Consider the following 14,052-nt stretch of genomic DNA (forward strand, 5'->3'; position numbering starts at 1 on the left):
GAACCAGATACATCATTCAATGACCCTAGGGAATTTCATTTTAAGTTAATTTTTTTTATACTATAAAGTAATACAACTAAGTTTCTAGGATTCTTAAGTCTTTGAAGCACCTTCAGAAATCATGAAGTCTAATGGTTTTGAATTTGTCTTTATATTTATAACAACCACTGACTTCTCTTCAGAATGACTTGTATTTCTTAGAGAGACTTGCAAAGTAGACCATGATCCACATTTTCTAGGAAAGGAAACAAACTCAGAAAGAACAATTAACTTAAGGAAGTAGAACAAGTTAATTTTAGAAAGCTATGGCTATAACCCAAGATCCAAATGTTTTTATTATGATATTTCTTTAACCATTTTTGATTCCAGGTGCTCCTCAGGATAAGCTCATCACTTGAAATCTCATCTTCTTGGAGATTTAATTAACTTTAATACTTGATGCATCCACAATGCTTTCTGTCACCACTCTTCTCTGATGGGGGAAGGTTGAAGAACAGAGGAATGAACTTCTTCAATCAGCTGTTCTGCTTGGTTTCATCCAGGTGCCTAGGCATGAGGATGAGGATGCAGATTCATTCACCCCACCTTTCAGCTCCCTTTTGAGTCTTGCCTTCCCCCATTAGATTGAAAGCTCCTTGAAGTCAAAGGCTATTTTTTTTCTTATTTAAATCCTTAGTGCTTCAAACAGTGCTTGGCACTTTGCAGGTACTTAATAAATATTGATTCACTACAGATTATTTTATACTGCCTCCATTTTTGATGTCCCTAAATTGGATTTGAAAACAATTCCTAATTAGTTTCTGACATGGATCATGTATTTGGAGCTGGAAGGAACCTTACCAACTGGTCCAACTCCTCCATTTTACAGATGAAAAAGTGAAGCCAATAGAGTTTAAGTGACTTGCCCAGGGTCATGCAGCTAGGCAGTGTCAGGGGTGGGATCTGAACATAGGTGTCCCTGTCTCCAATTTGAGCACTCCATCTATATATGGATAAGTACATTGGTATATCTCCTTTGAGAGAAAGCAGAACTGGATCCCAAAACTGATCTTTGTTACCTATGTGACTGAGCAAGATGACTCCTCTGGTCCTCTGTTCCATCTTTAAAATGTGGAAAATCAATAAAGATAGTTGTATTCTCTTAAAGATTTCCCTAGAGCAGATTGAGAGGTTAAATGACCTACCCAGAATCAATCGGAAAGCTTATTTATGTTAGGATAGAATTTGAACCCAGGTCTTCTTGAAATTTTAGGCCCATTTTCTATCTGCTGTACTTCAAATCATGACTTGATTCATGGTTCTATTAATTGTTGAGATTTAATAAAGTATGGGAGAAAATGTTAATAGATCAAATTAAATTTAAAAGTGTGATGATTTTTTTTTGGAGAGCAATTAAACATTTATCAACTCTCTCTCTCTCTCTCTCTCATCTCATGCATGCACATACACACACACACATACACAGACATACAAATGTGGACATGCATCCTCACAGATATGTTGTGAAGAAAGGCATTTCCAAAACTTGAAATTAACTAGAAATAGTTTAATAAACTTTATATAAACTAGAAATGTAGGTTACTATTATTTCAGATGATAAATTCTGGCAAGTTTGTTAAACTCTTCTTCTTCTAGATTGTATGGTCATGTATCACATGTATTCAGAGAAGAAATCATGCTTAGTACCAAAACTTTTTTCCTTTCTCTAGAGTTTAAGTACCAAATTAAGCTATGGATTTGGAAGGGGAGTTGGGGAGAAAGTAACAAAATAAATGACAGAATGAATGAATGAACAAAGAGATGAATGGGGAAATGAGTGAATGCCTGAACAAGTAGGTGAACCAATGAATGAATCAATAAACACCATAATATATGGCTTCTTCTTCTTATCCTCCATACATTGTGGCCATCTTTACTATCAGGGGCAGACTGGACACAGAGTCCACACACAAAAACACAAGCAGTATCACATCAATGTTTTTAATGGTTGGCAGTGAAATGGCAAAACAAACAGACAAAAAAAAAAAAAACCAAACCAAAAACCCCATAGACTTCTGTAGTTGTTTCCAGTGCCTAGTTTCAGTTTTCGAGGTAAGTAACACTGGTAAGGTATCTCCCACCTGCTAAAATTATTGCTTTTGTCTTGCCAACAGCTGCCCATGGCCTTGGCTCATAGGGCCTTGTCACAGTAGAGGGTTCAAAAAGAGGCCAGAGTTGCTGGAGAGGAAGAGTAAAGTTATTTTTTTCCAGGGGAAGGAGTCTGCCTTGTAGATGAAAAAGCAGGAATAGGCAGGTAGGTCAATCCCCCAAGAGTCATTTTTGACAGTTACTAATATCTATGTCCCTTCTCCATTAACCAAGAACTAGAAAATCCCCCTCTCATTCTCTTATTTCCTGTCCCTCCTGATGGCTCTAGCCCAGGTAGATTTTAAAATCTCCCCTAGGCTTGGATTTTTAAAAAAAAAATTTTTTCAGGCTTGGATTATTTTTAAAAAGCCTGACCAGTTTCAGAGCTGTCAGAGGATCATGAAATAACAAAGTGGTGGGGTTAGGGGGTTTCCTTAGCGTTTAAATTAGGTAATTCTTTTGGTAAGAAAGATTCCCCAAAGTAAATTAGAAATGAATTGGAGGGACTTGATATTCAGCTGAAATGGCCATTCCCTCTTCTACTCTGCCTCCCCAACCCTCAAATGGCTCTGAGAAATCAGTCTTTGACCAAGGGACCGAACACCTGGTTTGGTCTTAGCTGATATAGAAGCACTTTGGACATCATTGCTGTTACCGCTGATAGCATGACCCCCCCCCCCCCCACCACCTCAGGACTGGAAAGAGGCCTGAACTACTCTTCCCTTCAGTGGCTGAGGGGGCCGAAAATTGTTCACCATGCGGACCTTCTCATCGTCCTCTGCAGTGAAAAGGAGGCTCCGGAATTTTTCCATCTGTGGGAAGGCAAACCAAAATCACTGGTTTAGGTTTGCAAAGTAGGTGATGAGTTCTGGTATTGGTGTAAATATGAAAGATGAGACAGTACTGAACTTGTGGTCTTCTCTGACCCCTCTCATTTTTTTCTATCACACCCATACAAAGGCAGAGATTTCCTCATTTCAAATTTATTTTGTTGTCTCTGGGTCCCTGGATGACTAGTTTTGAGTGAGAATCCCAACAAAGTTTTTTTCAGCAAAGCTCCTATTCTGTTTTCCTTTTACAACTTCTAAAGTAGGGACCTCTGAATTCTAATTTGATCTCTAGGCTGCTGTCCATCTTCCCACTCTATTTTCTTTCTATATCTCCTCAAACTCTTCTAATCCCAAAACCACTGCAAAACAGGGTTAGCATGTTCTATTCCACTATCCAGGTAATAATAAAAGTCACAAAAACCCTCCTTCCCCACTTTAAGTCTCCCCCTTACAGTCTTCAAATCCATTGTTTTCAGTGAAATGTAGTGGTTCTCACTGAATATTTCTCTAATCCTTTAGGGGTTCATGATCATAATCTAAGAAGTAAGTAATTGGCCAATTATGTTACAAATATATTTTTCTTCTGTGACAACAAGCAGGTACATATTTGAGTATTTTATGTTGGTATCTACAGTGATTCAAGGCCATTTGAGACCATAAGTTATTATTGTAAAACTGTGAAAATTGAATGAATAAAATCTTTAAAAAATTTTATGAGTAGAATGAGTGGAACCTATGGATTCATAATACTTTGGTCTATGTCTAGGATTGGCAATTAGGTCATACAAGAGAGAGAATGCTGAGTCTACAGTCAGGAAAACTCATCTTCCTGAGTCCAAATCTCAGAAACTTTCTGATTGTGTGACCCTGGGAAAGTCACTTTACCCTATTTGCCTCAATTTCCTCATTAGTAAAAGGAGCTGGAGAAGACACTCCACTCCAGTATCTCTGCCAAGAAAACTCCTTATGGTATCACAAAGAGCCATATACAAGTGAAAAATGACTGAACAATAAGATGTCTGTTGATTGACTGATTGAGTCCCAGCCCTTTTTAGTCCTTAACCTACCACCTAGTAGCTTTGTGACCTTGGTCTTGACCTATCTTGAACACAGATTTTCTCATCTGAAAAATAGGAGTAATATCCCTTCATATCAACATATAAACCTCTACATCTGAGACATGGTGCTAGATTTAGGGGATAAAGGACAAAAATAGTCAGTATTTATTGACATTCCCTCCTAATGTTAGAAGATCAAATGAAGCAACATATTTCCACTTTTTGGGTTAACTTTCCATAAGTAAAACAACATGGCAGCTCTTACTATCTTTAACTCCAGTCCACCTAGCCCCACTCTCTTCCATTCTATGTCCTATATTCTGATTTGCTGACTTTCAACTACTCCTTGCTAAGTTGTTGAGCAATAACAGTTCAAAATGTGTTCAGCCAGGGTATTTTAAGTCATGTTTTAATATGAGACTCTCTAGAGGAAGTCAAAGCCCAAGGTTCATACAGATTTTCATTAAAAGACATTGAAACTATCCAATGGATTTGTTTTGCTCAGGAGACTAAAGGTTGGCCCATTAACATGGTTCTCTGATCATCTGAGAACAAAAACAGCCCAGGACTGAGACCAAAAGAAATTAAGTTCCTACCTTCATGACACCCCCCCTTATATGACAATACCTCTCCTTTAGTACCATCTTAATTCAGGATCTCATCAATAATCTTGTCTTTCTTGCTTTATAAGACAACACTCCCTTCCTGCACTGAGTTCTAACCAGAGGTCTTTACTCTGTCCTGCATCCACATCTCCTACCTCTGTGGTAGGTCATTTCTCATGCCTTCACTTCATAGTGACTCTTTCTTCCCTTAAAATAAACCATCATCTTTTGCATGGTCTTCCCCAACTTCCCTGAAAGGTCAGTCTTTCTTCTCAAATTACCTTGTTATAGTTACTTTACATGTTTGAAGGTATATGTTTATATGTGGATATATGTATATAATAATTTAATAATTTACTTTCAAGAAGATTACTTAATAATGGGGGAGACAATAAGCACAAAAATATATTGCATAAATATAAAGTTAAAATATATTACACATAATCATTTTTTACAGGTTTTTGCAAGGCAATGGGGTTAAGTGGCTTGCCCAAGACCACACAGCTAGGTAATTATTAAGTGTCTGAGGTCGCATTTGAACTCAGGTCCTCCTGACTCCAGGGTGCTCCACTGCGCCACCTAGCTGCCCCCATACATAATCATGTTACTAGGAGAGGTACATATAAAATATAGTATAAACATAAAACAAATACATATATAGTATATAAAAAATGATAAACATTAACCTATGTGTTTAATACTTTTATATTATATTATTGCCTTTATATTTATATTTATGTGTGTAGATATGTGTATAGGTATGCATATATATATATATATATATATATAGATAGATATAATTTATATGTTCTTATCTCCCCCATAAGAAAATAAGCTCCTTGAGAGTAGGGACTAGTTCATTCCTTTTACTGATATCCCCAGCATATGGCACAGTGATGGATCACTTAATAAATATTTGTTGATTTATTAGGTGACTTGGCCAAGATCACATTCAGGTAATAAGTAGAAAACTGGAATCTGAACCCTGGTCCTCTTGACTCCTTCAAATGCAAGGCATTTCTCATACCCCAGAATTATAGATTGTGAAATTTGTCATATCACAGAATTTTAGATTGTGAAATTTGTCACTTTGGAGTTGGGGGAAGCCTTCTACTTTAAGCTGACTCAAATCATCTCACATCAAATCACTTTCATCTTCAAATAAGGTTGAAGCTGGTGTCCTGCCCCCTGCCCCTTCCCTCTGTCATCCTGCCCACTCTGGCTCCCCCTGTCCCTCAGAGGTTCTGAAATGACTCACCTGTTTCTCTGAAATTGTGATGGGCTCCTTGAGTACTATCCAAGTCACACTCTCACTCAGGGGTGGTGTGGTCAGGGACCCCGGGTAGGTCCAGTAGTGGAGGTTCATAGGAAGGAGGCATTTGGGATTGAAACTGTTGAACTGGGCTTTGGTTCCCTGGGAAGGGGAGTCAGCAGAGACTCTGGTTTAGGATCCTAAGGAGTAGTTTAGGGCTTGGGGAAGGTGAAAACAGAAATCCCAGCCTAAGGTTAGACCAGATAGACTTATGGTTTCCTTGCTCCCTTATGTCACACTACAGAGTTTACTTCTGTGGTAGAGTTAAAAAGAATATTTCTCTAGGAGTCTGGTGGATTGAGTACAGGAATTGGAGACAGGAAAACCTGAGTTCAAATCCTGCCTCAGGTACTTACTAGTTATGTAAACTGGGGTGAGTCTCTAAGGCCCAATGATCTTGGGAGGTAAGTAATATACTGAAGCAGGTAGAGGTTGTGACTTTTAGCTAGTACGTGTCAGAGATTGGATTTGAACTCTGGTCTTCTGGACTCCAGGTGTGATCTATCCTCTCTTCCCTCTAGCTTGTGGGATCAATCAGAACTAATCTATCTTGCATGAGTCCTTCAAATCCTTTATAGATAAGTTTTCTCCCTCCTTGTCCCTCACCCTGCCTCAGTCCTTTTCTTCTCTACATGCTACAGCCCCAAACATATGCACAATCATAGCAGGTGGTACTTTGTCAACTAAAACACAGATTTGGAGAAAGGACAAAGAATGCAGAAGAAAACCCCAAAGTCTACAGCATACTCACTTTGAATCTGACCATATATAGGGCATCTGTCAGTCTGTTCATACTGGCATGTTCATCTCCAGTCTGAAATTTACAATGAATAAGTCATATTTAGAATGCTTTCTGGACATGTTCATCTCTGGCCTAGGACCCTCAAACCCTGGACATCTCCCACAGCCACAGACAGCTCCTGCCTCTCTTTGCCCTTATGGGGATGGCAAAACACCTAACCCCTGAGTATGTGTTGGTACAAGGACAAGGTTGTGTCAATCATGATGAGGAGGAAGAGCTGACATTTGATGGCTTATAGTGGGAAACAGACCCCCTGATTTCTCCAGTAAGTATCCAAAAATATTAGAATGAGAAGGAAATTTAAAGAACAATTTTTCTAACCTCTACCCATTCAGCATGTGGGTTTATGATCATACATGATGCCATTTGCGATGAAAAGAACATACTAATTCTAGAATCAAGAGCTGAGTTCAAATTCTAATTTCTAATTTACTAGGGGAAATTATTTCCCCCTTCTGGGATTCAGTTTCTTTTTCAGTAAAATAAAGAGTTTGGATTACGGTTCCTCCTCCATAAATCAAAGTCCTACAATCTTAGTGCTAGCTCAGAGATATGGAAAATGTAACTGAGAGAGGGGCTGTGACTTGCCCATAATACAATTAATGAAGAACTAAACTAGAATTTGAGTCTCCTGATTGTCAGGCTATTATTATTCTTCCCACTGTATTGCATAAGGATTTTAAGCTCAAAGAAGGCAGAGGGAAGTGTATTGAATTTAGAATCTAAGGACCTGGGCTTAAATATTCATTGTCAATTATTCCCCATATGACCTTGGACAAATCATTTCCCCTCCTGTGGGTCTCAGTTCTCTCATCTGATAACATGAGGGCATTGAACTAGATGGCCTCTTACAGCTTTAATTTTTTTTTTTGGCAAGGCAATGGAGTTAAGTTACTTGCCCAAGGTCACCCAGTTAGATAATTATTAAATATCTGAGGTCACATTTGAATTCAGGTCCTCCTGACTCTGGGGCCAGTGCTCTATCCACTGCACCACCTAGCTGCCCCATGGCTTTAATATTGATAGATCTAAGGCTGAAAATTCTGGGAAATTATAGAAGTGGATCAGGAATCCACACAGATCCATCTGGATGTCCTGAACCTAAATTTTTTTTTAATAAACCAGAATGGTAATTTGTTCATTTATAACAAGACATCTAGCAAGATACTGATCATTTGCACAGAACAGTCATGCTCTTCCTCAGAATACATTAATTTAGAAGACCAAATGACACATCAAAAAGTGAGCAAGGTCTGTGTTTGTCAAGTTGTGGTAGTGTGATGAATTCTTCCCTATTCTACAGATATATTTTTTAAAAAAAAATACTAATTGCTTAGAATCAGAACATTTTCCCCTCAGGTAGTAATCAAGATACAATGAACCAAAGATTTATTCTCTGATTTTCCTTTTTCTAAACCCCACAAACCATATTTTGCATCTACTTGGAACTTTACAAGTTCCAAGATTACAGTTTATCTCATATTAATGCCTGAACCTAAATTTAGCTTTTATTCAACCAGTGATCTTTCTTCATTGTGATGTCCAGCCAGAAGAAAGTTCCAGGTATCAAATCCCTTCTCCCCTTAACTCACAAAGAAGAATAAAGTATACTAGAAATAATGGACAATCTTATTGTTCACCTCTGCTCATCCTTGGATTTTCACTAAGTGTAGGCAGGCAAAAGAGAGAAGGTAGGGTGTGGGGGGGGCAGGAAGAGAAAAGGAGAGGAAGTTTCCATAAATCTAGGAGTCATTTCAATCTCCACCCCCCACCCCCCAGCAAATTCACTCACCTCCAGGAAGATGCCAACCACAGCCAAGCCATCTGGGGCTGCAGCTGCTTCTGCAAAGCTTTTGTATTTTTTTCCATTCCAATGGACCAAATGGAGCTGTGGAAAGGGACAGACAGCCAAACCATAGCTAACTTCAGTCACCTCCATTGGCTTATCTGTTCAGGGTCCATATAGCTAGTAACTTCTGGAGGTCTATTTGTTGGCTACCTTATCATCCCATTCTCGCACCTCCACCAGGAGGTATTAAGGTAGGCTTTTTGGTTATCATTCTAGGGGGTGGATAGGGAATGAGAGTTGTCTGGGATGCTCCTTGAATCCAACCAGTTCTATATAACGAGTTAGATTTGGCAGCCAGCCCTACATTTGAATTCTGGTTCCAACACTTACAGGCAGGTCATTTCATCTTTCTAACTTCCATGTCTTTATCTATAAAATGGGAATAATAATCCTTGCACTACCTGTCTCATGGAACTATGTTGTAGAAAATGTTTTTCAAAACTTAAAGTAATATAGAAAATGTGAGTTACAATTATTCTGGTCCCCTTGATGAAAGATTCGAGGCAGATGTAATTCGAGTCTATCACTGTTGACCTTTTCTACCTGGTTTTTCTTCATTCCACCCTCCCAATTCCTCCTTTCATCAGATCTGCACTTTCCCCTGGAATATCACAACTCTGGAGCAATCTTTTCTTCCATTTTATCAGAAAAGAATACAAAATGATTAAAAAAAATAATTGCACTTACCAATTGCACTGGTAAATATTTAGCAATCAGCTCTTAAAATGTACACACCTTACACACTTTTAAGATTAATTTCCATTATTTTCCCCCATCGATTTTTTAAGTGTAGACAATAAACAATAAATCAAGCCCTGATTTCTGAGGTGTAAATGCTCACACTGAAAATTTAACCATGAACTCTTCTAGTTTATGGAGCTAAAACACTTCCATAGAGGTGTTGAGCTCACATATTGCTGTTAATCTCTCCCTTGTAGCAAATAAGGCTAAAGTTGCTAAAAAATAACAATCAAATTCTTCCTTTATAGCACTCCCAAGTACTCCCAATTATTCTGGCAATAATCTTGAAAGGTAAGTTGTTTTTCAGTCATGTCGGTCATGTCCAATTCTTCATGACCCCAATTTAGAATTTTTTTTTGACAAAGTAGTTTGCTATTTCCTTCTCCAATCCATTTTACAGATGAAAAAACTTCGGCATACAGGGTCAAGTGATTTGCCCGGGGTCACTCAGCTAGTAAATGTCTGAGGCCATATCTGAACTCAGATCTTCCTGATTTAAGACCAGATGCTCTAACCACTAAACCACCTAGCTGCCTCTTGAGAGAGCAGGTAGTTCAAGAATGATTATCTCTATTTAACAAGTAGCAAAACCAAGCCCAGAAAATAATAACTCATTTTTCTATAGAACTTTAAGTGTTCTTAGCACTTTCTTCACAGCATCCCTGAGAGGAAAGACCAGGATTCTTGACCCCATTTCATAGATGAAAAAACTAAATCTCAGGGAAATAAAGTAACTTGTCTTGTCACACATAGGTAATGACAGAGTTGGAACCCAAAGATTGATATTACTAATGGTGGAATTTCAAGCAGGACAGAGCCTTCTCTAGGCCCCTCATCAGAGCACATGATGGAAGATGGGGGGTGGTTCTTTGTTCTCCCTATAAAGAGGGCAGAGCCCTGGGTCTTACCTCACTGGAGAAGGACTTCCCATCCACTGTGTGTTCTGAACCTAAGCTGTGTTTTTTCCCCCAGTGAAAATGGAACTGCTTCAGCCGGTAAGGCCCATCCAGGGGACCCCCATGAACCACTATGGAGAGAGACAGAGGAACATCAAGAACTCTCAGCTCTTCATTTCCCCCAAGGAATTAACAAGAAAAGCAAAATGGCACTTTACAATTCAGAAAATGCCCTTTCATCTGAGATTCTTTTCTAGAGCTAGAAGTACATTTGGCAGATAAATATAATTAGTATTTGAATATTGGGGAGAATGGGAACCAGTGAAGGTAGGACAGTGATACTTCCCAAGGGGCTGGAGGAAAAGTCCAGTTCCATAGGAGGTACCCCAGTCTCCCCTCCCCCAAATCACAACAGATTAGCCAAGAGGTCCTTAGCCAAAGGGGCTCCTTTCAGCTACTATGTTGGGCTACAAAGCTCACAAAATTTAGGAAACTGGGACTCAAAAGGTCAAAAGATCAAGCCCTCACAGAATATACATAGCTAGTGACCAGCCTTCAGATTCTGGGACAAGTCAATAGACTATAGGGTTCATAATAGATTTAGCCCTAGAAGGGAATTTGGGAACAATTTAGTCTAACCTCCCCCTTCTTTTCTTTTCTTTTTTCTTTTTTTAGAGAAAATTGAGGATTGGAGAGGAAAAAAAACTTGGCTAAGCTTACAAGTGGTTCAGAAGAGCCCAACATAACAACAAACACAATTTCCCTCCCCCCATCACATACTGTCTCCTCTCAAAAGTCTCCCTGGGAGATGGTACCATGGCCAGCAGCAGCCTATGCCAGACCCAGAGAGAAATCACAAAGAGGAAAGGAACAGGGATAAATTTTTCATTTGGAAATATACACTGCCCTAATTCTAGTTGACTCTGGAGCAGAACCAGAGTTAGAAATCCCAGGGTGAAGCAGGGAGCTCTGTCCCCAACAGGTCCTCCTGCTCAACTCACTAAGCATGTTCCTCTGAATGAGCCATACAACCAGGAGGAAGGTTAACCCCTGTAGGCTACAGCAAGAGCCAGGATATGTCATACCTATTCAAGCTGGAGGCAGTAGTTGATTAGCAGAGAGGTTTAGAAGTCCAAAACTTCTTTCAGTTACTTTGAGTTCAAGGTTCTCTTTCCCTTTTCTACATCTGAGACAATATACATTATCCCACTCCTTCCTGTCCTCTCCCATAACAAGCTGTCCCACTTTTCACCTTTCCTTTCTTCCAGCCCTAACAAAAGTCAAGGAGGCTGAGAGAATGGCTGTGACAGTTCTCATCAAGCTGCAGGAGGTTCCTTTGGCTTCAACCCCCTCCCTTTTCTCCTTTACTCATTATCTAGAGGTTCCAGGGAGTAGGACTCTAGGTCTATAGGCTAGACAGAATTAGAGATGGAAGGACAAGCAAAAAAAACCCTTGTCTGCCAGAGAATGAGGGTTTTTGGTTCATCTCACAGACTAATTAAGGTATAATGACATGGATGTATTGTTTGGTTGTACTATATTACTCTGATACTACTCTGACAACTAGTACTTTAAATTATTTAGTACTTTAATATATTATTTCATTTGAGTCTCAAAACAATTCTAGGAGATAGGTGATATTACTATTCCCATTTTGAAGATGAGGAAATAGAGGCAGACAGAGGTTAAGTGATTTGCCCAAGGTCACCCAGAAAATAAATGTCTAAAGCAGAATCTGAACTCTTTTTGATTCCAGGTCCAGTTCTTTATCCCCTACACCACCTGGCTGTAAACCAGTATTGTGTATTGTTGTTAGTAACAATGTTTGTCCTTCATTTTCTTCTTCTTTTTCTTTAGGTTTTTTTTTTTTTGCAAGGCAATGGGGTTAAGTGGCTTGCCCAAGGCCACACAGCTAGGTAATTATTAAGTGTCTGAGGCTGGATTTGAACTCAGGTACTCCTGACTCCAGGGCTGGTGCTCTATCTACTGCGCCACCTAGCCACCTGTCCTTCATTTTCAAAGAAGACCATGACATCAGGGAGATGATGCCATGACAAGCCCATAAATTGGATTTGAGTAAGGGGATGCTGTGCTTAGTCCTCAGACTCACTTTCTCCTTCAGAAGTCATCTGGGTCCAATGGCCAGATATGAATCAGGAAGACTGGAGATGGTTCTGGATGTGAGGCAATCAGGGTTAAGTAACTTGCCCAAGGTCACACAGTTAGTAAGTGAGGCTGGATTCAAACTCCATTGTTCTATCCCTTAACTACACTATCTCCATCAGCCAGAGTATTGTGTTTCCATTGCTGTGTAGCTCTCCTCTTGTTTTATTGCATCTGTGTGGCTGTACTGCTTTAATCATGCATCATGTTGCACATCCACAGTCCTATCTTTGTGCTGCTATAACACTACCCCAGGGGGATGTGAACTGTAGAATCCTTGTGTGCTTGGACTATTTTGTTGTTTTCAACAGTTGTCTTGGTTGTGTGGCTACATATTTGCATTATCTCTTCATTGCATTATTGTGTCTCTTTTGTATCTCGACTTCTCCAGACAAAATAAACTGGTCTCTGGTATCACTGTCATTGTGTTTCCTCCCAGAGTTTAGGTATTCGGTAGCCTCAGGGGTCACTAGATCAGAATTCAGTTCTGGCTTGAGTCAGCAGCTGCTGGGGCAGCCTCTCTTGCCTCCATGCCCATGGACTCCAGATCATGGAACCAGTTTCAAGAGGAGCTTAAAAATGCCCCATTTTGGAGGGGCAACATGAAGGTGCTCATTTTTCAAGCAGATCACAACAAAGGGGAACCTGTGCCAGTCCCCAGATGCCAGCCAACAGATGCTTCCAGCCATGACTGAGATAGATACAGTAAGAGAAGACAAGGATTTGGCTCTGGGCTGACTTGAAGGAAGATGAGAATTACTAAGCAAGTCCTCATTCCCTCAAGGACAGGCTGAATTTGTTGCTGGGTATTTTCCTCACTAGGGGATAAATGAGGACAAGGTGTGTTCCACTGACATCCCTCCCCTATAGTGTTCCAAACTGATTAAGGTGTCCATTGACAGCCTATCTGCTTCCATCTGAAATGGGGCCAGGAATGACCCTTGGCAAAAGCAGGAAGTCATAAAACCATAGGATTTAGAACAAGGAAAAGCAAAATTTTTAAGGCAGGAATTCTTAACATAGGGTCCTCAGACCCTCAAAGAAGGTTCATAAATTTTACAGGGTCCGTGAACCTGAATGAGAAAAAAAATTACATTTTTATTTTTTCTAACTCCTAAGTGAAATTTAGTCTTTTCTTCAATTATGTATATAGGCAGCAAATAATGTTCTGAGAAAGGATCCACAGGTCTTATCAGACTGCCAAAGAAATCCAATGACAAAAGAGGTTAAGAACCTGTTTTAGGGATAATTGAGGACTAACCCTTCTTTTTAGTTGAGAGAAACTGAGGTCTAATGAGAAATGATTGGCCCATGGCCACACAAGTAACAAAGAAGGGATGGAAACATCAATGCTAGATCCAGTGGGCTCTCTATACTATGCTTTTCCCTCAGGCGAAGAAGTCTAATCTCTCCTCTTTCTTCAACCCATTTCTATTTCATGCTTATATTTATCTTTAAATGAATCTGATTGATTGATTAATTGATCCTCCAAACCTTGCTGAGAGAACTCTGAGAAGAACCAGCTCCTGAAGGTGCCCATTTTTTCTAGTTTTGTCCCTTTTTAATCATTAAACTTTTTTTTTTTTAGGTTTTTGCAAGGCAAATGGGGTCAAGTGGCTTGCCCAAGGCCACACAGCTAGGTAATTATTAAGTGTCTGAGACGGATTTG

At 39.5% G+C, this 14,052-nt stretch overlaps 1 protein-coding gene across 4 annotated transcripts in view; it reads right to left on the minus strand.

Moving 5' to 3' along the window:
- Positions 1–1,611: 1,611 nt before the first annotated feature.
- CA7 (carbonic anhydrase 7) overlaps positions 1,612–14,052 on the minus strand; it is a 45,463-nt gene continuing 33,022 nt past the window's right edge. For 2 of the 4 annotated variants that reach the window (XM_074203010.1, XM_074203014.1), the window contains exons 3-7: positions 10,233–10,351; positions 8,527–8,622; positions 6,684–6,746; positions 5,879–6,034; positions 1,612–2,939 (exon numbers count right to left, since the gene is read on the minus strand). In XM_074203010.1, coding sequence (XP_074059111.1) covers positions 2,817–2,939; positions 5,879–6,034; positions 6,684–6,746; positions 8,527–8,622; positions 10,233–10,351 — 557 coding nt within the window. In that variant the 3' untranslated portion in view covers positions 1,612–2,816. The remainder of the gene's footprint in view (positions 2,940–5,878; positions 6,035–6,683; positions 6,747–8,526; positions 8,623–10,232; positions 10,352–14,052) is intronic. The other 2 variants (XM_074203031.1, XM_074203024.1) reach the window with 2 other exon arrangements.

Source organism: Macrotis lagotis, chromosome 1 (genome assembly GCF_037893015.1).
Source record: "Macrotis lagotis isolate mMagLag1 chromosome 1, bilby.v1.9.chrom.fasta, whole genome shotgun sequence".
NCBI classification, from domain to species: Eukaryota; Metazoa; Chordata; class Mammalia; order Peramelemorphia; family Peramelidae; genus Macrotis; species Macrotis lagotis.